Raw genomic sequence first — 26,821 nt, forward strand, 5'->3', positions numbered from 1 at the left:
ATTTTCATTAGCATGAAAACGCAACTTTTCTAATGCTTTCAGCTATTAAAAGTGTCCTTTGCCGTTTTAATTTAATAGAAAAAGTAAAGATTTCCTTTTCCATCGTAAGCGATATGAATCAAATGCCAATATTAGGGTTTTTTGAATTCGCATCATGCGTGATGTTACGAACTCTAGTGAACAAATATTGATGTACAGGAAATGAAGATCAAAATTCAGATCTAATCTCCTTAATTGTGTTTTGTTCTAATATGGAACAATAGAAATCAACGTTGTTTTGCATGCTATAATTTTTCAGACAGGAAAAGAAACAGATGGATGCTTTAAAAAACATTATGATAAAAAATTTCATACAACGCATTTCCTGCTGCGTGGGAGAAGCGTTTAGTAAAAAATTTAATTAAAAAATGCCTTTTCTAATATTTTGATCATTTCAATTCTCTGTTTAAATCATTTAGCAGACCAGAAATAAACTCACATTTACTTATAATTTCTACGAATTTACTCCTTCCATTAAGTTAGAATAGCTACTTTAAGAAAAGTAAGAATAATCTGAAAATATACATTTGTAACATAATAAAGTAAGGAAAAATCTTAGGTAAAGTATTTTTAAAAATAAATAATTTTAGAAAATAACATTTTTATTTAATTTCGAATAAAAGAGAAAGGATATTATTATTTACAAAATTTTACAGTGGATAGATTTACAATTGTATTTGTTGCAATTGTAAGCCCTTCAATATCCAAAATTCTATTTTCCTCATTTCAGTCTTTATTTATGGAAAAAAAATTGGATCATAATTTTACTGATAGAACATACTGAAGGGACAGAGAATAAAATTTTTTGTTACATTATTAATGTGATAATAATTATATTGATATCTGGTCGGTAAATTGTAAAAATATTTTTAAAGTTAAATAAGTATTTAATAATTATTGATACTAATTGTTAACATTAAATAGATTATATAATTTTTTATGTAATCATAAAAGATATTTTTCAATAATTTCAAATATTTCATGTTTGAATATAAGAAACGTAATTTTCTTGTGAGAATTTATTGCAAAAATTGTATTACTTTCTAAAAGTTTGAAAAATAGCTCATTTTTTCTAAATAACTAATGTTCTAAATTTACTTGTGATAAGAAAAACAAATTTTGAAATGAACTTTTGAATACTTATAATTTAGAATTGGACTTTCAATCAATGAATTGAAGATAGATAGAATTTGATAAATTGAGTAGGAAAAGGAATTTATTTAAAATTAGAGAAAAAAATCAAATATTTTGCACTTTATTTATCAAATAAAACATTTACTGCATATGCATTTTTTCTTGATGAACTTTAATATTATTAGTTTTATTTTAATAAATTTAGAAATAAACATAAATATTGGAAATATATGGAAGCTCAAAGTGAATTATTATTCTGACAATAGTTCATTTTGATATACGAATATACTGGCTATCAAATCTAGATTTTCACATGGTAAGCAAAGTTAAAACAATTACCAATTCACTTATAAAAACATTAATACCAAACGTAAACAAAAAAATTAAAAAAAAATTGTTTAGTATAGTTATATTTACATATGTTTTAAAGTAGCTTCAAGATTATTTTAAAATGGACCTCAAAATTTTAAGGTGTATTCAGTTGAGGAGGACAGCACCTGAACTGCCACTCCCCTCTCCAAATTTCTGTACCACACCAGTGGAAGGACATTTGGCTCTGATGGATTTAACTAAAAAAAGGACAACAGACGGAAGAGTATAAATGAATATTATGCCTTTTTTTTCAACTATCAAATTTCTTAGTGTTATTAATTATCTTTCAAAAACAAAGTATTAATTTCAAAGGATAGATGAAATTTAATAAATGGTAATTTAAGCAAGGTGATGAAATAAATTATCAACTAAACCATTTCATAATAAAATAAAATTATTCTTACACTATTCTTCAGTTAACACTGAAACAGTCCAGTAAAAATCATTTAAAATATGGGCATTACATAAATTATAAAATGTTATGATATTTTATTAGTAAAAGCTACCTAATATTGGTAATAACTTGGCAGTGTTAGCAATAATGCTCATTATCAGATTTTAGCAATTATTAGAGCCTTGTTAATGGAATAATAACCACACTATTTAACAGCTGAACTGCTTAAAAATTTATTTTTTGTTAAGAAAATCTAAAAAATAAAACTCCACTAAAATTAATTCTATACACAGTAAAAAAGTATTTATTTCTCAAAATACTTATTTATTAACAGTATCATTAGAAATAACAGTAAAAAAAAAATATATGATATCACAGAATATGATGGAAATGATTTATTTCCAGTCATAGATGTATTTTTTTTTTCAAAGCTAGCATCAAGAAATTGCATCCTTTTTCACCTTTGGAAATGGTGCTATAAGGAAAGAAAAAGATTACATTTAGAATAGCATTTTATTCCGAACTTTTATAGCCTTTAAATAAAATATCTGGAAAAGTTGTAAAAAAAAATGTTCAATAACAAATTTTTTCCACTTTACAGCATAAAAAATAAATTTTATATAAATATATCAGATTATTCAAAAAACAAAAAAATAAAAATTGAAAATACATATTTCAGCAATATTGAAAGGATGTTATATCATAATACTATTCAAAGAAACTAAAATAATTAAAGATTCATCCAAACTGAATACAGGAACAGAAGAGTTTTAGTTTTTCCCCTTTATGTAATAATGGTAGTGAAATTTCTCATATTTATTTTAACTCTAGAAAATTCATGATATAAAGTACATATAAAGTACATAACTCATAACTTTATAACTTAAGTAACTAGCTAGTTTTGTGAATATACTGATTATGTTCAATTTCTATGAATGTCTTCTGCATAACGATATTCATAGTTCTTTCAACAGAAGAAAAATGGAGGAATCCAAATCACATGACTTCATAGAGCCTTTAAAAACTTTTAAAAAGCATTTAGGTAATCTATCTTACATTGTCTTTTATGACAATATAATTTTAATTTTTTTATTCATCATGTAAATGTTCAGATAACTGACAGAATCTCTGTTTTCTAGCCAGGAATGAAAATTATGTAATTAAATATTTGATGAAATAATAAAAATGATTTGAATTTAATTGCAACAATTAAATTAATTACTAAAATTAAATAATTTTTTATTCAAAATTCAAGAAAAAAATTACTTAGAAATTAAACTGGTATCATTAAAAAAAGCAACTTTTTAAATTTTAAAATGTTGTACAAATCAAAGTTCTAATATAATATTTTCAGGATTTAAGGTCTTAAAACTTCAAAATTTTGTTAAATTTTAATTAACTAAAATCCTAATTTAAAAGGAAATTTTTTTAAAAACGTGTTGAAATGTGCATGAAATAAAGGAATTAAAATTCCTTTGTTTCCCCATTCCTATGCTGAATTTAATGGCTATAAATCTGAGATTTGTCTTACATAATAACAACTCATACACACAAATATGCCCTTTATAAGTATAAGTGGGCTTTTTTGTTTTTTCTAAACCATTGGTTTATAAATTGATGAGCAACAAAATTCATTTAAATAGGTGAATTTTATTCCAGTTTTTAGCATTATTTCATTGTTTAATTATTTGGTTTTATATGAAGGCTTTTGTCATATCTGTCTTTCAACTCAATAAATACAAGAAATAAATCTCTAATATATGATATTCATTTTGAGTTTGTTAATAAATTTATGTGGATGATATTTATTTAATTTATTATATACATTTTTTGTGTGTGTGTGGTTTAAAATTAATAAGTTATCAAAGAAAGGATAACTATTTTTTGAAGCGTAACTTTAAAATATTGGTAATTATTTTGTTTTAATTTCACAGTATTTACTATTCAACATTTATTTATTTTTCTACATTATGAAAAAGGAGGAAAGTAACAAAATATGTTCTCTTCATAATTTAAAATTGGAACGTTAAACGATTTACTAATCACAAAAGAATCGTTTCTATGTTCTGGAATCAAATTTTAATAAATAGGAATTTTATTTTGTAACAAAAAAAAAAAAAAAAATATGAATTTAAATATTTAGAAGCTATTTTGATGGGATTTTTATATTTCTGCTATAATAAATAATAGGTTATGGAAATTAATCTCCATTCTGCAAATGAATTTTATTCATTTATTTATTTTTACTCAAACAGTTATAAATTTCATCATATAATAAAATCTAAATTGTAGAGATTATCATGCCAAAATAAGTTCAATTTAAAGATATTTATCATCTGAGGGCAAAACAAGTTGCCATTTGTTATGTTTCTAAATGTGACTGACCAAGAAAGAAGTTGATAAATTACTATCAAATATCTCACAAAATATATTTTATGCTACAAAAAAAAAAAAAAAATCCCTCAAAATATTGTAATTTTCTACAAAGAATTTAGGATTAAATTCTTTTTAAAATTTTATTTCTATAATTTTTAACACTTTTATCATAATAATATAGAAATGAATCATCTAATTTATGTGAAGACAATCAAATTGAAAAATACAAGTTAAAGTTAAAATTCAAGTTTAGTTTAGTTATATTAGCAATGCACATGTGAATGCATCACATCAATTGAAATGTGCAAACTGAAATTTTAAATTTTGATACGATAAAAATCTGTCTTCATGAGTTAAATCTTCATTTATTACACCATTTAACATATTTAATTTTAGAAATGAGAGAAAACGTAATATAATGAGACAACTTGTATATTTGTTGATTTTGTAGAAGAACAAACAAGCTGTTACAAAAAATGGCTAATTATTTAATAACAAGGATTTCAACAAAATATTTCTTGGAAAAGCATTTTAATGAATTACCAAAATATTTGGATTATAATGATGTTGGACCTTATATATAAAAAAAGAAATATTTCTGTATTTTTTTTTCATAATAAATGTTTATTTATGAAAACTGAATTTATATAATATATTGCTCTTTTAAGAAAAAAATTTGGCACTGTTTCTAGTTTTATAAAACAGATAGGCCAAGAGACATGAAAAGAAAATTACCATTAGGATTTTCACCTCTATAAAAGTTTCTCAAGAGGTCAACAGCTTCATCTTTCCGAATTCCTGAAGTGATCTAAAATGAAATATCTATGTAACACATTCTAATGAAATAAGAATTTTATATTGAATTTGCCTAGTTCTAGTTCTGCCCACCAAGCAACATTTAATAATTTGGAAATAAATCTTAAAATTATTTCGCATATCAGATATAAAATACAAAATGCATTTTTACATTCTTAATTTCACAGTAATAAAGAAAGTTTAATCTTTGATTATGTGTGATTTTTTTTTTTTTTTTTTTTTTTTTTTTGAACTTAGTGACAATTGAAATGAATGAATTTGGTGCTTAAGGAAGTAAAGAAAAAATATCTTGCTTTGAGTTTCATCCAACCTTAAATACATAAAATTAGTTAAAATACAAGTTTTTTTTTGTAAGCTAAATATAAAATTTAATAATTCATTAAGTAGTAATTCATCAATTGCCATGCATATTTTATATATTACAATGATTTGCAGAAAATAATTATCTGTTACAATAAAAGTTTTTTTGATAACTGAGATTTTTTTAATTACATTCAGGGTGCAATGTAAATGAAAACAGTTATTCTCTATCAATTACCCTTTTTGAAATTCAAAATAGTTAAATTGTGAAATACATAAAAGAATAAATCTTTTATTAACTATTTCTAGAATAGATAATTATTTGAAATGGGTAAAAAAAGAAAGATTATTAGCATGACAGATATAGAAAAATAAATACTATAGCTTTGGTCTTGGAGAAGATTAAGTTTTATGAACATTAATGGGCAATAAGATGTAGACTTAAAAAATAATTAATTTCTCCTTGATTAGAAAGAGGACAATATAAAATATTCTGGTTTCTTGTGCCTATGGAGTTGAGGAATCAAACATTACCACTACATAAGAAAAATATGGGCTACAGGAAACAGCATAGTTTTTGGATAAAAGAAGTATTATTAATCAACTCTTAGTCAAATGAACCAGAATCATCTTGTTTTTGCTACTCATAAAGCCAGAACTAATGAAAAAACAGTTCATGAAAACTTTTGATCAGGATAGCTCATGCTTCACATACATAAAAAAAAAAAGGTATTAGAAAAAGTACAATAAAACTTTAACTTTAGACTTCATGCAGGGTCTCAAATCAAAGAACTCATAAAACATCTTTATTTTGAAGATTCCATGTATAAGATAAAGCAAAAAGTGTAAAGCTTATTTGCCATTTTGCAAAAAAAATTGAACAATAATAAGGCTGAAAACAGTTTTTTTTAGTTAACAATATGCTTAACAGTTGCAAAAACTTTCGTTGTAAAATCAGTATAAATGCTTAATATTAGCAAATATTTAGACTATATCTTTGAAAGGTTTGGTGATACTAATGAAGACAAACTGAACAACTATGCCAAGGCATACTGGTAATAGATGATGATTCCAGAGAGAATGGGATATTCATACGAAGGGAAATTTCTGTTGGATGATTTTCACAACTCATTCAAAAAAGTCAAAGAGAAAGATATTTTGGAGAAGAGCCTTTATTTATTAGTTTTATTGTTATTTTATTCTTTTCATTTCTAATTTTAAATAAGCTGTTGTAGATTTACTGGAATATTACTGTGCTTCTTTTTCCACTTAATAAGAATGTTTTGGAAAATGTATTAAAGAAAAAGTATTTTGAATTTCCAAGTTCAAAATATACACACACACACACGCACGCCCGCACGCAAGCACACACACACACACACATATATATATTTCAACTTTTCTTTTAAACAATAATGAGTTCGTTTTCTTTTTCATAGATTTTTTTTTTTACTTATATAACTTATAAATGTAATTATTTTAGCTCCAAGGAGCCCAGTCTACTTCATTTTTCACAGGTTATATTTCTTCAATAATCTCAGATGTTTACAATATATTCTAGATTTATTCTGAATAAGTATACAAAATAAATTTAAAAGCTTAACAAACATTTTTAAGAATTTTAATGATGGTTTCAAGAAAATTTTGCTTTATATTTCAGAAAATATTTATTAATTATTAACACAAAATGCTTCAGATTGACATAATTTTTCTCAATTGATGGAAGTATATTAAACAGTTCATAGGATTAAATTATATACAATTAAAAGGATAAAATTTTTTGCTTAAGTTATCAGTAAAAATATTTCAAATTTAAAACCTCTGTTTTAGACATAAAATCTGAAAACTTTTCTCATTTACTAATTACAGATGGGGATAAAAAGTTATACCTTCAATTCTTTATCAAAAAAGCCTTTGTGATTATGAACATTCAAAACAGTACCACATCCACCAAATCGATCATTGTTACAACCATATGTCACACGTGATACAGCTAGAAAATAGTTAAAGAAAAGCAAACACACAAACTATGAATATTTTAATGATATAAAATCTTATGAAACATAGGATCATATGCAGTTTTAAAAGAGAATTTTAAACTACCCTTGATGCATTGTCTGACAAAATTTAAAATATATAATATTTCAATCTGTACAAGAAGATCTTGTAACAGATAATTTTAAAACAATGGCACTTTTAAAAGTACAAATTTAAATCTAAATTTAATAGATTGTTTAGTTTTATTCATCGGACATATAAAATAATGCATTTGCATTTTAATTTTAAATTTCCTAAATTACTTTTGATACCATTTATTTAATTGTAATGAATAGATAAATACATTTTACATGCTGCAATGAGATTTTACAGATTGATCACAAACATAAACAGGCAAGTTTTAAGATGTATTCATTTATCCTGAAAAATAATTTATACTACATCAATGAGGTCTGATTGTAGTTATAAAAGAAAAATTCTATTGTATATCATGAACTAATATAATATTAGTTCATGATATACAAAAGTAATATTACCTTTAAAAATCAAAAATGCAAATAAAATTTGAATGTATAAAACTTTTTAAAAATCAATAAGTCATGATAAAAGGATACATAGAGAACGAAGAGCTGCACAACACATTATACAAGGCTCAACAGTAACAAAAACTTCAATTTGTTGAAATACTTTTAACATATCTTCATTATTTTCTTTACACCAGTCAATCACCTGATCAATACAATTAATTTCTGCATGCCTCACAGCCTAAATTAATTTGAAGAATAGGAACTTTACAAAATCATTATTCCGACTTATATGATTATTCATGTTCTACTATATCAACAAACTTAATGGTTAAAGGATATATATATATACTAGATTTAATTGAATGTTCTTGTTAAAATGGAAGATAAAAACTTTTAAACTATATATACTTTTACATGAATAAGTGTATTTATAATTTTAGGTATTGAATGTGATATAACAATACTCTATAATAAATATTTTTTTAAAAAATTTTAAAGGTATTCAGAGTATTTGAAAATCGATAATTGAACCTCACCTTTGGAACATAAAAAGTAACCAGATATTCATAAATAAACATTGGCAGAAAATGTTTCATAATAAAGAGAAAACATAAGATGTTGAATAAATACATTTCATTAAATCTAACTAAGTAGATCAATAATTAATTTTGCATTACAGTAAAAATTTATGTTGCTATTTTTATTCCAGCCAGATGATTGATTTCTTTCCAGATTCATCCTTTTGTCAAATATTAAATTACTGCTTACGCACAATTTATATAATTTAAAATCGTAAATTTGTATTTGTGAATGATCTAAACTAAGCTTTATTATATGTATGAGTTGATACACTGTGGTTAGGGTGAAAATTATTTTCCAAGTCTAAATACTTACAGTATTTTAAATTTTATAAAAAGTTTCAGATTACTACACTTTATGCTTTTTTTTTTTTTTTTTGGCATTTGTTTAAATGACATCTGACCCTTTGTTTAGCAGCTAAACTATCTCTCTTCTTTTCATCAAAATACCTTTCACATATTGGCTAAGGTCTAGTAATTCTTAGTATTCCTTTTTTTCCCTCACCAATCATTCTGACAGAAAGAATAGAAATTTTCTTTATATGATGGTTTTTATAATTATAAGCTAATGTACTATTCCTTATTTAAGAGGAGAGAGGTTGTTGCACTGGCAGGAAAGATACTATTCCTAAATTTTCTTCTTAGATCAATCTTTATGGTTCAATTTGAAAACAGTTATCATGAATGATATTAAAATAATGAAGAGGAATGTTTAAAAAATTTGTAAAAACTAAACAGTGCATCACAGTGCACTTAATTAAATTTCATTGGAGATATAGATATCAGATTGGAGATATCATTCATTAAGTCACTATATAAATAATTTTCATATTAGATTTTTTTTTTCAAATGTTATTAGCAAAAAAAAAAAAAAAAACTGAAGGAAAATATTAAAGTTTGGTTTATTTATTATTAGTTTATTAATATCTTTAGGAACATTCAATTTTGAAAGCTGAAAAATAGCTCAATTGACCTAGAGTGGAACTCAGAATTGTAAATTTCATATCTTTATTGCTCATTATTTCTAAAGATTTCTTGCGAATAAAGATTTGGTTAAGGTCCCCCTTTTTTTACCCCAATGCTTCACTATCTAGGTCATTAAATTCTTAAATCTTCTTCAGGCAACTGTACTTTAATAATTCGTACCTTAATCTTCAGAAATAAATTTCCCTTTAGTAGGAGTCATAATTGGGAGCACTTATTCAAAATCCTTTGCTGGTTTTTAAGTTTAAAATGCAACATGAACTGTACAGACAATGGAATGTCTGTAACATAACAAACTATTAATAAATATTAATTTTAGACGGAAAAAAAATATATACCTTTTAAATGTATATTACAATTTTTTGTAATTATTAATATGTAAAAATCAAAACTATATTCATAATATGCATTTTGAAATCATTTTCTGATTACCTTAATATATATACAACTGTCCATTGCAAAGTTTTTAATGGGCATTTATATGAGTTACCATTCTTAATACAACGTTATAATTAACCAAGAAAGCCTTGGCTAAATATTATTTTAAACACAGAAAATTAACATTCAGCTTATATTCAGCAGAATATTTGTTAAAATAAAACTCTCCAAATCAAATATTAATTTTAATAAAGAATAAAAAATTTGTAATATTTTTATTGCCAACAAAGGGGAAAAAAAATCAAAGTGTAAAAAATAAAAAATACATTTTTGGTATCATTAACAGTATTTCTGGAAGAAGCAATAACTTGATCTTTATATAACATTATACAACCAACAGGTACTTCTCTTGCTTGTAAACCATCTTCAGCCTAAAACAAGAAGGAATGAGGGTCAGAATAACCTTGATATCAATCAACTGCCTTAAAAAATCAAAATATATAAAGCAATTTAATAATTTTTGTTCTAATTTAAATAATGTAATATATTTTTATAAAAATATATGAATATCCCTCCCCCCCCCCAAAAAAAAAGAATGTGAAAAAAATATTTTTTAGTGAAAAGTAAAAGTTTGTTCAGACTGTTTTATGCCTCTATTTATATTATTTTTAAAATGTCTACAAACAATCATGAATGAGTAGAAGGGTAAAAAAAAAAATGTATAGACAAGTGACAAGCACAATTCATTTTTAATACTTATAATTTTATGCTTTTTTTTATGTCGATTTTTATGCGAGATTATGTCGTCTTCTGAAGACAGTATAGTTCTTGTCGATATAATTGCATGAGATTTACAGTGAATATGTCCAACGACGAATAAATGATAAAATATCATTAAATAAAATATTATATTCATACCAACTGAAAAGCTAGATCCATGCTTGTTTGTTTACATTTACTAGCAGCAGTTCAGTTCAGTTCATTTTGATTTAAACAGTGTTGGGTTTATCACTACTGTTCCTTTATTGCAATGAAGTAGTGAGTCCAGAAGTCAAATTTCGTATGTTTTACTTATTCAGAATTAAGTGAATTTAAATATGATTCTTAATTTTATACAAAAAAGAAAATTAAAGAAACGTACTTTTTACTTTTACTTTACCCAAAGTAATCTAGTTAGTAAATTATTTAATCGATTACCTTTCATTCCATTTCTTAAAGAGATGTTTGTGGAGGTTTAGTTTAGTTTAGTTATATTAACGTCCCGTTGTAAAGTAACACTAGGGCTATTTTGGGACTAGGGCTATGCCACACCAGCCCCCTCTCCATGCCACACCACACCAGCGGGAGGACGTTTGGCATGACGGATTTAACGTGCAACAGACCCTCTTACACGACGGTTCTTCGGTGGAATCGTGTCTCGAACCTGAAACCCTACGGCTCACAAGCCGAGACCTTACCACCAGGCCACCGCGGCCTGTTTGTGGAGGAGAAAGGGTCTTTTTAATACACGAAATATAAAAGATAAGGATTTTAAATCAATGAAGGAAAGAGGCTCCCTCAAGTTATACTGTTATAAAGAAGAGATTTTTTTTTTATTTGAAGAAAAAGTCGATAATTATAAAACATGTACATCAGTCTGATATACAGATTATCACAATACTAGAGAGGAAGTACACTATTCTTATTTGAGATTTTAAGGGAACCGCTATTGTTTTTGAACTTTTTAGAGATCTTTGGTTTCATGGAGTTGGTAGAGCCCAGCTATAACACCTGGGATTAGAAACAACAACACCATTCTTATAGTTGAAAATGCAGAACTTGTTATTATAAGATTTTTATTTAACGAAATGAATATCACGCTTATTGCGAAGAGAAAAGACATGTGACAGTTAAATAATAAATTAAATATTTGAGTAGTAATTTATCCATGTTATTACAAGATATTGCACGATATATCCCCGATGTTTTAAAAGCTGACCAATGGCAGGAAGATCAGGACATACAATGTTATTTGGTATTTTGTACTAAAAGAGATAGTAATGACTAATAAATGGCAATAAGTAATTTATAAACTACTCACATAGTAAAATGAATTAGATGTTGTAAATTGTAGTAAATATATAAAAATTCTTTAATCATATCTATGTGAAACAATTTGATTGACGCAAACTTGTTTCTGCTAGTCATGTATGTATGAATACCAAACAACTACCCTCAAAAAATGTGAAAGGGGCGGGGTTCATTTTGTCTCTCTGAATATCAATAATTTGCTTGAAAGAAAAATAGATAGAATAATATATTAGATTTTCACTGTATTCCGCTATAATTTAATGGACCACACCTTTAGCTAGCCAACAGAACCCAAGAGAATCAAACTTGATGATTGTAACAATCAAGGAACAGATCATATTGTCCAATCCAACGAAGTCTGTTAGTAGTTTTCACGTAATTTCTGATATTATTTACAACTGGAGTGAGTTGGTGCTCCAGAATACAGAATTAATATTTGCAAATGAGTTGCTGGGAGAACATCAGATCCAGCCAGATATACATGTGTTCATTCAACTGACTTGGTTTTTCCGAGACTCAATTTAAAGCATGCAACATTATTCAAACTATAGTTCTGAGAATTGCTTTAGGTCTCCCAAAATGAACCCCTAATATTGTCCTTCTGAAAATTACTTCTCAGGAAATCTGCTTTGCTGCGAGTAAAAATGGTTGAGTCTAAATTAGTGAAGACAAGACAAATAGCGGAGTTTTCTATTTTTGAGAAATTTAGTGATTTGTTTGAAGTTGAACTAACTACTTACAAATATAGTGATACTGTTATATTAGACATAACCTCAAAATTGCTTCAGAGAAGGATCCTTCTGTAAGCGAAATGTGTGACACTTTAGTTCCCTTAATAGAACAAATATAGTCAAGAACTTCTATTCCCGTTGTTTCTAACAAATAATTTCACAAATGATGAAAGCTTAACATGCTAAATACAGGAATTTATTCAAGTCTAAAAGCAGAAAAGTCAGATAAGTTTGATTCCAACCTCATAGAATTTAGAGGAGAAGCTAGACGTTTATTTGATATTGCTTACTTGTATCAAAGAAAAAAAAATGCAAGTTATAGTATAAAAGTTTCTAAACGATCAACGCATTAACAAGGAAATGGTTATAGGTAATATTGATATTGCTTCCACAATCACTTTGAGGAAGAAAAAAACAAGAAAAAGTAAAGAACTACTGAGAATAGTTAAATTTAATCAAGAACGAAAAAAAAAAAAAAAAAAATACCAGTGCATTAGAAAAGATTACTGGAGACAATGACAACGCTGAAGAACAACAATGTCCTTTACAAAAACAGGAAAACCAACCAGATCCATCAAATAGACAAAAATAGATAAAACTACCAGGTATCTGTGTGGTTTAATATATATAGTTAACTTTCATCTACTTATGGTTCAAAACATCTTTTTAATTTTATTTCATATTCACGCTATCTCTCTGACGATTTCAAGAACGTTATAGACCAGATTATTCAAAGAAATGGCTTCTTTGCTACTTTCAGAAAATATCCTTTTGTCCATGCTAAGGATGAACCATAATGAACGTAAAATTCAAAGGAAACTTGGTTTAGATGTTTTAAAAGACATGATCTCATGGCTTGAAAATGATGTGACCCCCCTCCCCTTTCTAAAACGTTTCTAGTGATTCTCTAAAAGACTTCATACAGAAGGCATCTGAAGCTGAACCAAATAGTACAAAGGACTCGGTTATTGACTTTCCCCGGCGTCCTTATAGCATGCAAACAATTGGAAAAGTTGTGAAACTGGTGGCGAAATCAGCTCAAAATGTCTGTAGTTCAATCGCAAGAGAAGGATATATATGAGTAAAAATTGACTTACGTGTGAATATGCCAAAATTTAATTTAGAAAAACAGTTTAAGGTGACAATGAAGTAGAAACAAGCATTTTGCAGCTGCAACATTTGTAATCATTAAAAATACAGAAGAAACGCAAAATTTGACATAATTTTTATTATTATTATTATTATACTTTGTAATTAATAATTTTTCCAATTGTAATGCTTATATATGCAATCCTCTTTTTTAACATTAAAATAATCTTTTTTAACATTATAGGAACGAAAAATTCATAAAAATATTTTATCAGTTTATAATCTTTTTTATTTTTTAAAACTTTAAGCTCTTTGCAAGACCTCGAGACATTGTTGTATTTCAACCACATTTTTTTAAAATTCTTTTTGAACCTAAAAGCTAATTTTTCACCACTATTACCAAACTAAAATCTAAGGAAAATTTTTAAAGACCCATTTTAAAAATTTCCATTTATTCATTTTTTTTTACTAATTTCAAGCTGTTTTCAGCACCTCAAGATAATGTAATATTGCAACCAAATTTTTAAAAATTGTTTTTGTACCTAAAAGGCAGCTTTTCCGCACTATTACCAAACTAAAATCTAATAAAAAAAAAAAAAGCAATTTTTTTTCCACCCTAATGTTCATCCCTACAAGCGAATGTCATACAGCTCGTAGTATATACGTGTGTTCAAAGAGCACCATGATGAATTTACAGTACTCCCTAAATTTAAATCAAATTGAGAATCTGTGGGACTACCTCGATCAGGTTGTAGCGCCATGAACCTTCAGTTGCATACTTAGCGTAGCTAGCCACGACACTGGAGTCGGCATGGCTCTACATTTCGTGAACACCTTCAAGACACTAACTGACTCTCTTCTAGCCCATCACATAGCTATCCGCACTGCAAAAGGTGATTATGCTGGCCTTTGACTGATCATCACATTAATGTGACTGGACTGTGCATTATGTATTAATGGAGTATGCAATTGTGCAATGTGATCCAGGTATATTATTTTATCTTATTTTCAAGAACTGATATAAAGTTTTTATAAAATAAAATAAAACCAAATGGAAGGCACAAAATATTTATTTATGTGAGCAATAATACTGACACTTAAACCATACAACACACATTTCAACAATGAATTTATGTAACATGCTAATTTAATGTGATTTAAGAACACAAGTAGGAAAATATGTAGCAACATCTTTTAGATCTAAGGTCGAGAACAAAAGCCCATTCAAAAATCACAATTAGACAGATAAAAAAAAAAAAAAAAAAAAAAAAAATTCAAAGCAAAATTATTTTGCAAGTCATTGAGATAAAATTCAAGATTAACATTTTAAGGCACAACTAGATATCAACAAATTATAATTATTTTTTATATATATACAAAAATGCAAAAAATTTACACAATTTTAGTGTCTTTGTATTAAAAATAATCTCTATAAATATTTGATTTTCTGAAAAAAGGATAATAAAACTTTACACTTTTCTTTGGCATTAATGAATAAAATATTATTTTAAATACATTATATACAATAATTCTAATAGAACATCATCTGAAGTTGTCCAATCCAAGTTGTTTTTGAAGTGTTTCTAAACGACGGACATACTCAATCAGCTGCCTTTTATCAGGAGTGGAATATTTCTCCTTTGTCTTATTTTCACACCTGAAAATGAAAGTGCAAATTAAAAATGTATAAAAAATTCTACTGAAATCAAGCTGAAATCTGACAGACAGAGAGATCTGAAGAGAAATATACAATTCTACTCTAGTCATGCCCTAAAGCCTCAAAGATAGGTATGTATGGTATATAAACTGAAAACTTTTGAAAGTTTTGCTAAAGCTAACTACAGAAATTGGCATTTATATAGATTAATGACTAATTTCACGAAACATGTAGGTACATTTTCATTAGCTAGATGAAAGTGATAAAATGCTAAATATCCTTAACACATTGACTGTTGCACGGAATTTCTTACAATGTAATTTATATGACCTGCTGGTGAACAGTGATCCCCACAGCAGCCAAGATGTTAAATAGAGCACTTCTTATTTCTACAGCACATGTTTATTTACTTTAGAAAACAGCAAATTTAATCAAAGTTTTGATAAATAATTTTGATCAATGATTTATTTAACAAATAGTTAATGTTTTGGATCTGTCTTTTCAGTATAATCACTATATTTATTATATCACTAATATTTACTAATCATTACATAACATCACTGTATTTGCTAAGAGATAATGATAATCAGAACTTTTACTGTAAATCTTGAAAAATACTACTTCATAGAATAATATTTAGAACATAATTTATCTTCCAGTTATTATTACATTTCAATTCTTTTGTTTCAAACTAGAAGACTCAGAGATGCACTAAATACAAACTCAGAGATGCACTAAATACAAAAAAGAATATTCTGAGCAGTTTATAATTAATTTTTATTGATCTTTTAAATTACAATGAATTTTAAATGGTATAAATATATTGTCAATAATTTTTAGTTCATTAAAAGTTAAGGAATTTTGTTTAATTTTTTTTTCTTGGCAGGTAAGAGAAGAATGAGGTGACATATAGTAAATTAAAAACAGAGGGGGGAAGGGGGAAACCCATGAAAAAGAAAAAGATAAAATAAATAAAATCCGAAGTACATGAACAGCAACATTCAGAATGATTTGTTCATCTTGCCAACTGAAATATTTACCTTGAAATTGTTACACTTTGACTATTGCTAAAATGTCCACTAACAGATGTTGCTTTAGATGATAATGAAAGTGATGATAAATTACATCCACCTAGAAAATTGAGAAAAAAAATATTATACTTTTATTTAATACCTGTAAATGCATGAAATGAAATAAATATACAGCAAAAACAAATATTTATGAGTTAGACTCAGTTCTTATATAAATTGCACAAACTACTTACTAATACATCTTTGCACATTTATTTAATATTTTAATACATCCAACATAAAATTTTACAATTTAAATCCAAATCAAATCTTATCAGTGGAGATGTGGTAAAGATTTTGTTACAGCTGAAATTTGCTGAAAGTTGTGTAAATTCAAGTAAAATAGAACACTTTTGGCATTAACAATTAGGAAAAAAAGCATAATTTGCAGCAAAAATCTAAAATTTTCTCACAATCGATTTTTTTAGTATCTTTTATTTTACAGGATGAATAATCAATTTTATCTGAAACGATAAGTACTTTTTAATTACCTTTAGAAAGGAGGGAAAAAAAAAAAAAAAAACAGAACTAATAATAACATAGTATTAGATTAAGGAGCTAGGTGTTATGATGAGATTAACTAAATTGGGCACATTTTTATACAAATGTAGACATAGAATACTAAATACTACCAGTAACTGCTGAATTTTTATAGTGAACTTTCAGAGTTTTTGAATTGTTTTGTTTTGAAAGAGTGAGAGATGCTCAAAACTAAATTTCAGTTTTATGTCAGGGAGACATTTTTTTTTCCATATAAATTTAACTTTAATTTGCTATGTAAAATCTGGACATTATATATTTTTCTTTTAGAATAATTTTGGAAACAATTTTCTAAATATGTGTGAATGTAATAATTTCATTTCTTCATTCATAGTGTTCATAAAATTAATTCCTACCAGCACAGATTCAAATTTAAAAATACTTTAACTTCTCAGTTGCACAGTGTTTATCAGTATGTAATAACATAAATTTTAATTGTTTTAAAATGCTGCACAAGCAATTCTTTAGTTTCAGTTCTAGCTCACTTCCAAAAAATTTATAATGCCCTTTCCAAACTGTTAAAATAACACAAATTTCCTTTTCTTAATCCTTTTTTTCTATATATTCTAAGAGACAAAGCATCACATTTTAACTTTGCCTTTATCACTCAAGATAAAAATAAATGGAGTTTTAGCCATTTTTTAATAACTATAAATTCTTTTAAGGTACTAGAGCATAAAACATTTTTTACCTAATATATATATATATAACGATATTTTAAACTCTTAATTTAGACCATAATAAAAAATTCTCTTATTTCGTGATCCAATTCCACTTTTGGTTTAATTAATTCCTCTGTAAAAAATAATGCACCATCAGAACTACGTTTCAAATGAAAGTGATACTCTGGTGTCTTTGAAAAGGTCAACACGTGTATTGAATTGGCGTACGGCCAGAAATCTTATGTTATTTAAGACTAGTGATTATTGGTTTCGCCCCTTTTTTGCCTTCTGCTTTGTACTGCATTGCGCCTTCTTGTTAATAATTATGCTTTCCTGGATGGATATTAAAGAGAGAATAAAACGGAATTAAAAATACCAAGTCTCTTCACTGCTTCAAACCTGCATTCTACTTAAACCAAAAATATGTTATGGTTATCAAAATAATGGAAACAACTGTGAATAAAAGTGACATTTTTTAATGCACTTTGTGAGTTTTATAATATAATAATAGCCACCAGTCTTTTTTTAATAAAACGAAATGTATATACTCTGGTAGTATGTGTTAACTTTATTTAAGTTCTGTAATTCTTGGATTTCTTTCAAAAGCTTAAAATGTCAAACCTCTCAGATTTTCAAAGAGGCCATTTGTAGGAGCCCGTCTAGCCGGAGCAAATGTGGGCGTTTCTTTCTTTTTAGGCGTTTCTGGAGTTACAGTGTCTAAAGTCATGTTAACATACACACAGCACAGCAAAGCAAAATAGTGGTCGGAAAGAGAAGCTCAGGGAAAGAGACATACAGGTATTGAAATGGAATGTATGTCTAAAAAGCAAACAACTGCAGCAAAAGTGACTGCAGAGCTCAATTCCCATCTAGATTTTCTAGTGTCAGTGATTACAATTAGAAGGCACCTTCATAAACAGAACATTTATGGCTGAGCAGCAATTCCCAAGCCACTTGTCACAGATGTTAATGGTAAACATCGTCTACAGTGGTGTGACACTCACAAAACTTGATCGATTGATAAGCGGAAGAAAGTAATATGGTCTGATGAATCATGTTTCACACTTTTCTCTACAACAGGAGGGGTGCATGTTTGGAGGACACCTGCACAAACGAAATATCGTGATTGTCTCCTTCCAACTGTCAAGCATGGAGGTGGATCTGTCATGGTATGAGCAGCCATGTCGGAGTTTTCTGCTGGCCCAATCAAAATCCTGAAAAGAAGGATAACTGGGGAGAAGTATAAATAAATTTTAGCTGACCAGGCCCATCCTAAGATATAAACTTTGTTTCCTGCAAGAGATTGAATTTTTCAGAATGATAATGCACTTATCCAAACAGCGAGACTGCCCAATCATGGTTTGATGAACATGAAGATGAAGTTAAATATCTGCCTTGGTCCGCACAGTCACCCGACCTCAATATATTTTAGTGTTCAATACGGAATCGATATTTTCCACCACATCTCTCCCACAACTTTCACAATGTTTCTAGGAAGAATGGTATAATATTCCTCTAAACACTATTCAACACTATCTGAATCAAATCCTAGGCGAATCCAAGCTGTATTACTTGGCAAAAGTAGTCTTACACCATACTAATAAAGGATTCTTTATAAATGTAAGGCGTTTCCATTATTTTGATAACCACCTGTATATATAACAAAGTTCATTTTTTTTACTGATATTAGTTTGTTGTGCACCATATGAATTTTTACTGCAATTATTTGAATTTTAATCCTATTTAAAATTACATACGGAATCCATTTTCTTAACAAACTGATTACAACACCTCAAATTGAAACTAAACATAGAAAAATCTGGCAAATGCAATTTTTTTTTAAAAAAAGAAGACATTTTTTTTTAGCCAATTTCAAATTTTACACAATTATCTTTTAAACCTTTAATTACCACAAATATAAATATATACTTGGCAAAATCTGAGCCTTAATTGTTAGGGGCATATATTAACATCATCAAAAAATACCTTCCTCTGTAATTTATTTTTATCTATACAACTACAGTCATTGATTTGAGATGCAATAAAATTGATATTAAATTTGGGTTTGCCCAGGAGATGTTTATGTTTAAGAATAGAAGGAAGTAATGTTATTCAAGAGTGGCAATGAAAGTGAATCATGCAGAAACAAGTAGTGGCAGTGGGAAATTTTGTAAGATTTCAACAGCCCAAATTGTGTGAAATATAGAATTATTTTTATTTTTAATAATATTTCATTCATTTCTTATGCTAATTTCATATGAAAATGCAATTCATTTAAAATTGTCTTTATAATATGACAGCAGATTTCATAGCAAATAAATACATTCATTTGCTTCTCTGTCTTTAGATTTGCATTTCTTTAAGAAATAAATTTCCCCTTACATATTTGATGAAGACCTCCCTTGCTCTTTCTTGAATGATTTAGGATATATCTAATGGTCTTTGCTGAGTTAGGTAATGTTTGAAATTGTCAATTCTCTTGTAATCTAATGATGTTAGAAAATTACATTCTTATTTACTTTTTATTTAATTTATGGCAGTCACTGGTCTGAATCTTCACTTTTACTACATCTTTCAAAAATAACTATTTGATTCAGAAATTTTAATTCAATTTATTAAATTGAGGAACTTACTTGAATTACAAGCTAATGGTCTCTCATAAAGTTTTATTAAAAATAAAAATACAGAACTGCCTTAGAAAAGACCCTCACCCCCCACCCCCATACAGAAAAAGAAGAAAAATATATAGGGCAATAATGCTAAAATTTTTCATAAAACTATATATACTAACTTATTTTTGTTTTTACTGTTGGAGCAATGTCAGGGATAGAAGGGTGCAGCAAATTTCAATATTGTATAAACAAACAATTTTTTAGAATTAAAAACAAATTACAATTGTTCAGTCCTAAAATATTATTATACTGAATTATAATCTCAATAAAAATAACGATTGTAAATATAATTGCATCTATTTTTAAATAATTAATTTTTAGGAAATATAATTTATAACATGAAAAATAATTTCAAATTCTAGAAAGAAAAAAAATTTAAAGTATTTTTACCAGGAGTTAATGTTGGTGAAAATGCTGAATAGCTTTGAAAAACTGTCCTTATTTCAGCATCTACAACTTGGGATGACGGTATTTTGGCCAAAAGTCGCCAACGTCTCACATAAAATTTCATTCTCTGAATGGCAACAATTACAAGAGCACCAGAACGAAACAGAGATCGTCCCCTTAAGGGAGGCTCACTACTCACAACAGAATCATCCCCTTGTGATCTTGGAGAAATATCATTGTCCATACGATGAAGCCAAGCCAAAGTTGCTTTCTCTGTGACTTGGAAACCTCTTAACAACATTAATAGATATTTCTTTTGATAGACTAGAGATTTATTGTAGCTCATGCTTCGTTTATACACCCAATAAAGTCCATGGAGCTGAAATTAAAATAAATACAACACATAATTAATATATGGAGCAAAAATTATTATAAAAATGACATAAATTATATAACTATACTGATAATTGATATAAATAATTATATAATTATACTAAAATATAAACTTTTTGATAATTAGTATGGATATAATAAGTGTAAGGCTTTTAATATACATTTACTTAGTCTAAAAATACACCATGCATCTTAACATTTATCCAGCTTTAAATCATTATAGCAAGCTCTTTAGTAAATTTTATTTACATGCATAGTTTTACAAGTATAATTTTGTATCATATTCTGAATACTAAATTATTATAATTGAAATGGTGACAAATTCATATAACAAGGGGGAAAGAAATGCAATAAAAATTTTATCCACAATTTCATGCTAACAGGGATAACATCTTTACTAGAATATTAGAAAGTGTTTTGGTGAGGCCAATTATGCTGGTTAAATTTAAAATCAAAACAACAAATCATATGAAGTAAACAAGAAAGGATTAAGATAACAAAAGCAAACAAAAATATATATCAACCTTATTAATACAATTGATAAAATTGAACAGAATGACTGAAAAATAACAACCACACGTTTATATTCTATTCCTTCCTTCCAGATATATCATATTCAACTCTTGTTACAACCTCAACAACAGAGAGCTGAACATTTGTAGAAGATAAAATTTAACCATTTTTTTTTTTGTTTGTTTAAACTAAATCAATTCGATATTAATTAAAAAAGCAACCTGAAAAAGGTTCTTTTTAGTTTTTATTATTTTTATTCGAGTATTTATTTCATTATTTTTATTTGGGTATTTATTTCATTATTTATTGGATGTTAGAATAAGATAAACAAGAAATATTCAAGCAATTGCATTTTTAGTTTTATTGAAGAATATAAGCTGATTAGATTCTTGAAGGTAACAAGAAATGGCATTACAACTTATGTGAAATGATTAAATGAATTAAGATAGTTTTGGAATAATTTGAACACTTAAGAGAGTGAAATAAGTGTGAATATAAAATTTTTTTACTTATCATGGGGTGATAAAGAAAATAGGAAAATACCAATCCCAGGAGCTACCTTTACTTCTGCTTTGTTTCAACACACCAATTTTAAATGTTGCATAATCTTTTTAAGCAAAAGCAAAGTTTTTTTTGTTAAATAGCATCCTTTTTTTTTAATCTTAAAATTCAATGTAACATGGATAATATTAGCATGACATTAGTTTTTTTTTTCAGTCAAAATATTTCCTTTTCTATTATCTAATATTAAAAATCTCTTTTTATATTGAATAAATGGGGCTCTACTCAACTTTCTTAAGTTCAATACCCCACATTCTTCTGATGCCCTATTATGGATTTCCAATTGAAAGAAATAATTGGGATCCATTTTTAAAGGTACCTTTTAAAAAAAATATCCATATATTTTTTATGCAATAGTCTTCATAAAAAAGGTGGCAATTCAGTTATAACTGATTTAACTTTTCTATAATGTTAAGCACTCAGATATGACACCAATAAAGATATTGTACTCATATTAATAAATTTTCCTATCCCATCCACATCTCATTTCTTTTATAACTATATGCATTTTTTTTTTTTTTTTTTTTACCTTTGCATCATAGGAGCCCCGATGCCTTTTATCTCCAAATATACACATAAGTTCCTCCCTAACACTGGAGACATCATTCTTTGATCCTTGACTGATGCTTTCTTGAGAAATTGATCGGTCAAGATATAGATCTAACTCTTTGGATACTTGAGCTAATGATGCCAGGCCTTCTCGAGAAACCTGTATGGAATATAAGAAAAAAATCCTTTATAACAAGAATAATATGTTTTTATAAAATTAATTTAATGAATATATATATATATATAAAACTTACCCCAATGTCTTCTACAGATTTCTGAAGGTTTGGACTTTCTATTTCAGGTAGGAACATGGAAAATTTGTCTGCTGATCTGCAAGAAAATCAAGGGAGGGGGGGGGGAGGGAAGAATGAGAATTGTCAGATTTTTTAAAATAGAATTTATAGGAATATGATTCAGTAAATTTTTAATCAATAAAAGACAAAACATTCAACCTCCTCTCTTTCCAATATAATTTTTAAAATGACTGACTTTTACTATCTTTGACTGACTTTGACTATTACTATTCGTCATCTACTATCTTGGAATGCACATAAATTCAGGGTTTTATAAGCTAAAAGTTTTTTAAAAAAAAAACAAAATACACAGCATTTGCTATCTGAATATTTTTTATTACAAATGAATTTTATGGAATTCATAGCTTTAAAACAGTAAATTTTGAATAAAGTAAAAGCTGTCACAACAAAATTTTTCATAACTTCGAAGAAGGCAGTCATATTAAAATAGTAACACAATGGAGTATATAAATGTAAACTTAAAATTACAGCTAATGAAACATTAGAAAACATACTCCAAAGAAGAATATACAAAATAGTTTTTGTATAATAAGTTATATATACAGAATAGTTTTTGCAACAGCATTTTTGAATTGTGTTTATTTATAACACAAATAATAATTTATATTTGGAATTTGAATTATTAAATGAATGTTTCCAATGATTAAAACATGAAACAAAAAAGGTATTCTATAATCTTTTCAGATTGTGTTAAAACTATGATTATTAAACTATGATTCAGATTGTATTAAATTATTTCTTATTTGGGTAGTTTATTTTTATTCATTTTTTAAAGCCGCAAACAATGGCGAATAGGTAGAAAACTTTCATGATTTATTTCGTCAGATTTTTTAAATAGAACTTTGAGTCTATTGCCATTATGTTCATTCCATGAGCATACAAATTTTGTTTGCAATATAAATATTTCTGTGTTTGAAGCATGTAAAGAGAATATGATAAATATATTAATAATGGAAATAAATCGTTTATAAAATGTAAAATTCCTTTTTAAAAGCCAAATTTTTAAAGAAAAATACAAAACTAAAAGGAGTGAAAAATATACCTAGGTTCATCTGCACTTCTCAAGCAACCAACATCATATGATGAAGGTGTCAAATTCTCACTATGATGCTAAAATGAAGAAAAATAAATAAGACTATATTTTATCTGGAGAAAAAAAAAGGTAAAAAATAAAATATTTAAGTGAAAATTTTCTCGATAACTTACCTGTAACACACCATCTTTTTCTAATGAATTCTGCTGGTAATGTGTACTTCAAAGAGGAAGGGGGGAATAATTAATAATTTGTTATTGTTTTTTTTTCACTTCACATATTCTTTATCAGAAATACACAGAATATTAAATACTGAAAACAAAATAATTTTTTAAAAAAAAATGTAGATAAAATTTACCTGTTTTCATTAGCAAGTATTTTTTTCAATTCAGTAACTTCTGACGTCCTCAAATTTAATAATGCTTCAAGGTCCTTAATAACTTTTGTTTGTTGATTTAAATTTGTTGCAATGATATACACTTTAGAGCCTAAAGAATAATTACACAAATTTAACAAAAGTTCAAACTTTATTTTGAAATAATTGAAAATAAAACAAGAAAATTCTTTATTAAAATTCCAATTTAAGTTTCAAATTACAACAAAAACATTACACTTGAAATAATGATTTCAAAAAATAATAATAAAATCCTTAGAATTTTGGAAATGATTTGATCAAAACATTGCTGGAACTTACGTTCAGCGTTGAGTTGTTCTTCAAGTTGTGAGCACTTCTCTTGAGTTTTGTTTACTTCATCATTATACTTAATTAATTTCTTTCTTGCATTAAACAACTCATCAACCAAATTACTGATGACTAGCTTCAGGTTAGCTGGATTATCAACCTAATAAAATTTATAAAATACTTCAAGTAAATGAAAAGACTTAAAAGAGATCATTTAATTATCATAAAATTCAATTACTAAAACACATTTGGGATTTAATCATATTATTTCTTTCTGACGACATAATGGAAAGATTTGAGCAAACCAACAAAACAATTTCATAACACAAATATGCAATTCACTTATGAATTTTACTTGCATTTTCTCTTATTGAAAACAATAAAATAGAATTTAAATTTTCTATGTTTAGTGTATTTTGAATATATACACTTAGAACTGGAAAAAAAATTGGAAAAAGCTTGGTTGAAATAAAGGATCAAGTACCTTAAGAGATTATTCCAGAGACTGTGCCCCAGCACTGATTTTGAAAGTTAATAAATTTTTATCTCAAAAATTGTGACTAATAGTTAAAATAATCAAACGGCAAAGTATAGAACAACAGCAACTTAATAAAAAAAATGATCTTCTATACATGCAACAACTTAACTATGTTATGAGAATAAATCAATTATAAATCAGAATTTCTTAATAGCAGCAGATAATTTTATTGTAAGCTGCTATTGTAACTATGATAAGCTATTTAAAGCTTAAATAATTATTTGATATTTTTTAAATGTTTCTTTATTTATTCATAGAATGATAAGTAAACATAAATACTTAGTGGAGTTAAAGAGTGAATAATCAAAAAATATTTAACAAATAAAAATGTTAAACCTATTGAAATTTGACACAAATTAAATGCACAATTTGATAACACTATTGAGAATAACATAGAAATATTTCCAACATGGTCCAAACTTCTTCTCAAACTAATTTAAAACTTCTAAAAAAAGCACAAGGGCAAATCAGATTTCCATTAGATTAAGAAGTCGCAATTTATTAAAATTAATAATTAATTTAGTATCATACAAATTTATTTTATCATGTAGAAATGAAAATTTTTTAATTTTGTAAGAAAAAAAAGGAGAACACATGCACACACGCACTAACATAGGTGAGATTTTGATAAGTCATTAAGAATCAATAGAAGATCCTTTAAATTAGTTTTTATCAATACTTATACATATATTCATCATCATAAAGTAATAAGTCACTATAAGAAGGAAGCAAAACTAATTAATAAAACTAATACTTCAATAAAAGTTTTGCTCAATATATAATGAACATCAAAATCTATATAAATAAAATGTTAATGTACATAGCACAGAAAAAATAAGTAATAAGATCAGTTTCTGTGCTATATACATTAGCGTTTCATAGACACATATTATAAAAATCAAAAACAATTTTATAAAAAGTATTGATATTCTACACTTCTGTAACTTATTTTATTTTGATATATTAGTATAATAATGAGTAAAATCTTTATCCTTTTAAGATTTTATTAAAAGAACACTGCAACTAATGTTAGTCGATTGTGAATAGCCATTTAATTGTATGCAGAATTACTTTCGTAATTTTAATTTCATTCCTGTCAGCAGTAATAATTAGATATATATATATATATGAACAGAGAGATAATTTTTGCACTCAGTTATAAAATAATAATTGTAAGAAAACAATAAGAACTCACAATAAATAATAAAATTTGTAAGAAAACAGCAACAACTCACAATCTCAGGAGTCAAAATTTGGATACGTTTTACGATCCATTTGCGTTCCTCAATCCATAATCTAGCTTCTCGCTCTGTTGATGAAGGAGCAAGAGAAGATTCAATCAAAGACAAAACCTGAAAAAGAGAGTACATAATTCAAAACTTTACCACAAGGTACATTAAATCTGTTGGATGCAAAACTGTACTAATTATTAAATGTAAAACAAGTTTAGATGCCAATAGAAAT

At 26.7% G+C, this 26,821-nt stretch overlaps 2 protein-coding genes across 8 annotated transcripts in view; both read right to left on the bottom strand.

Annotated features, from left to right (window-relative positions):
• Positions 1–2,289: 2,289 nt before the first annotated feature.
• On the bottom strand, positions 2,290–10,874 carry LOC129988756 (tRNA-specific adenosine deaminase 2-like). 2 transcript variants are annotated; one of them, XM_056097024.1, is made up of 6 exons: positions 10,815–10,848; positions 10,291–10,327; positions 8,044–8,194; positions 7,321–7,424; positions 5,051–5,123; positions 2,290–2,414 (listed from the first exon to the last, which is right to left on the bottom strand). In XM_056097024.1, the coding sequence occupies exons 2-6, from the start codon at positions 10,318–10,320 to the stop codon at positions 2,377–2,379; spliced, it is 396 nt and encodes a 131-aa protein (XP_055952999.1). In that variant the 5' UTR covers positions 10,321–10,327; positions 10,815–10,848; the 3' UTR covers positions 2,290–2,376. The 2 variants fall into 2 exon arrangements, with proteins under 2 accessions (XP_055952999.1, XP_055952998.1); XM_056097023.1 differs by having other exon boundaries at positions 2,292–2,414; positions 10,223–10,327; positions 10,815–10,874.
• Positions 10,875–14,838: 3,964 nt separating this feature from the next.
• LOC129987912 (A-kinase anchor protein 9-like) overlaps positions 14,839–26,821 on the bottom strand; it is a 74,619-nt gene continuing 62,636 nt past the window's right edge. For all 6 annotated transcript variants that reach the window (XM_056095909.1, XM_056095910.1, XM_056095911.1 and 3 more), the window contains 10 exons: positions 26,593–26,709; positions 24,832–24,979; positions 24,496–24,625; positions 24,311–24,356; positions 24,147–24,214; positions 23,045–23,120; positions 22,771–22,950; positions 20,778–21,153; positions 16,484–16,574; positions 14,839–15,443 (listed from right to left, as the gene is read on the bottom strand). In XM_056095909.1, the coding sequence (XP_055951884.1) occupies positions 15,329–15,443; positions 16,484–16,574; positions 20,778–21,153; positions 22,771–22,950; positions 23,045–23,120; positions 24,147–24,214; positions 24,311–24,356; positions 24,496–24,625; positions 24,832–24,979; positions 26,593–26,709 (1,347 nt within the window). In that variant the 3' untranslated portion in view covers positions 14,839–15,328. The remainder of the gene's footprint in view (positions 15,444–16,483; positions 16,575–20,777; positions 21,154–22,770; positions 22,951–23,044; positions 23,121–24,146; positions 24,215–24,310; positions 24,357–24,495; positions 24,626–24,831; positions 24,980–26,592; positions 26,710–26,821) is intronic.

This window comes from Argiope bruennichi, chromosome 10, assembly GCF_947563725.1.
Source record: "Argiope bruennichi chromosome 10, qqArgBrue1.1, whole genome shotgun sequence".
Taxonomy (NCBI): domain Eukaryota; kingdom Metazoa; phylum Arthropoda; class Arachnida; order Araneae; family Araneidae; genus Argiope; species Argiope bruennichi.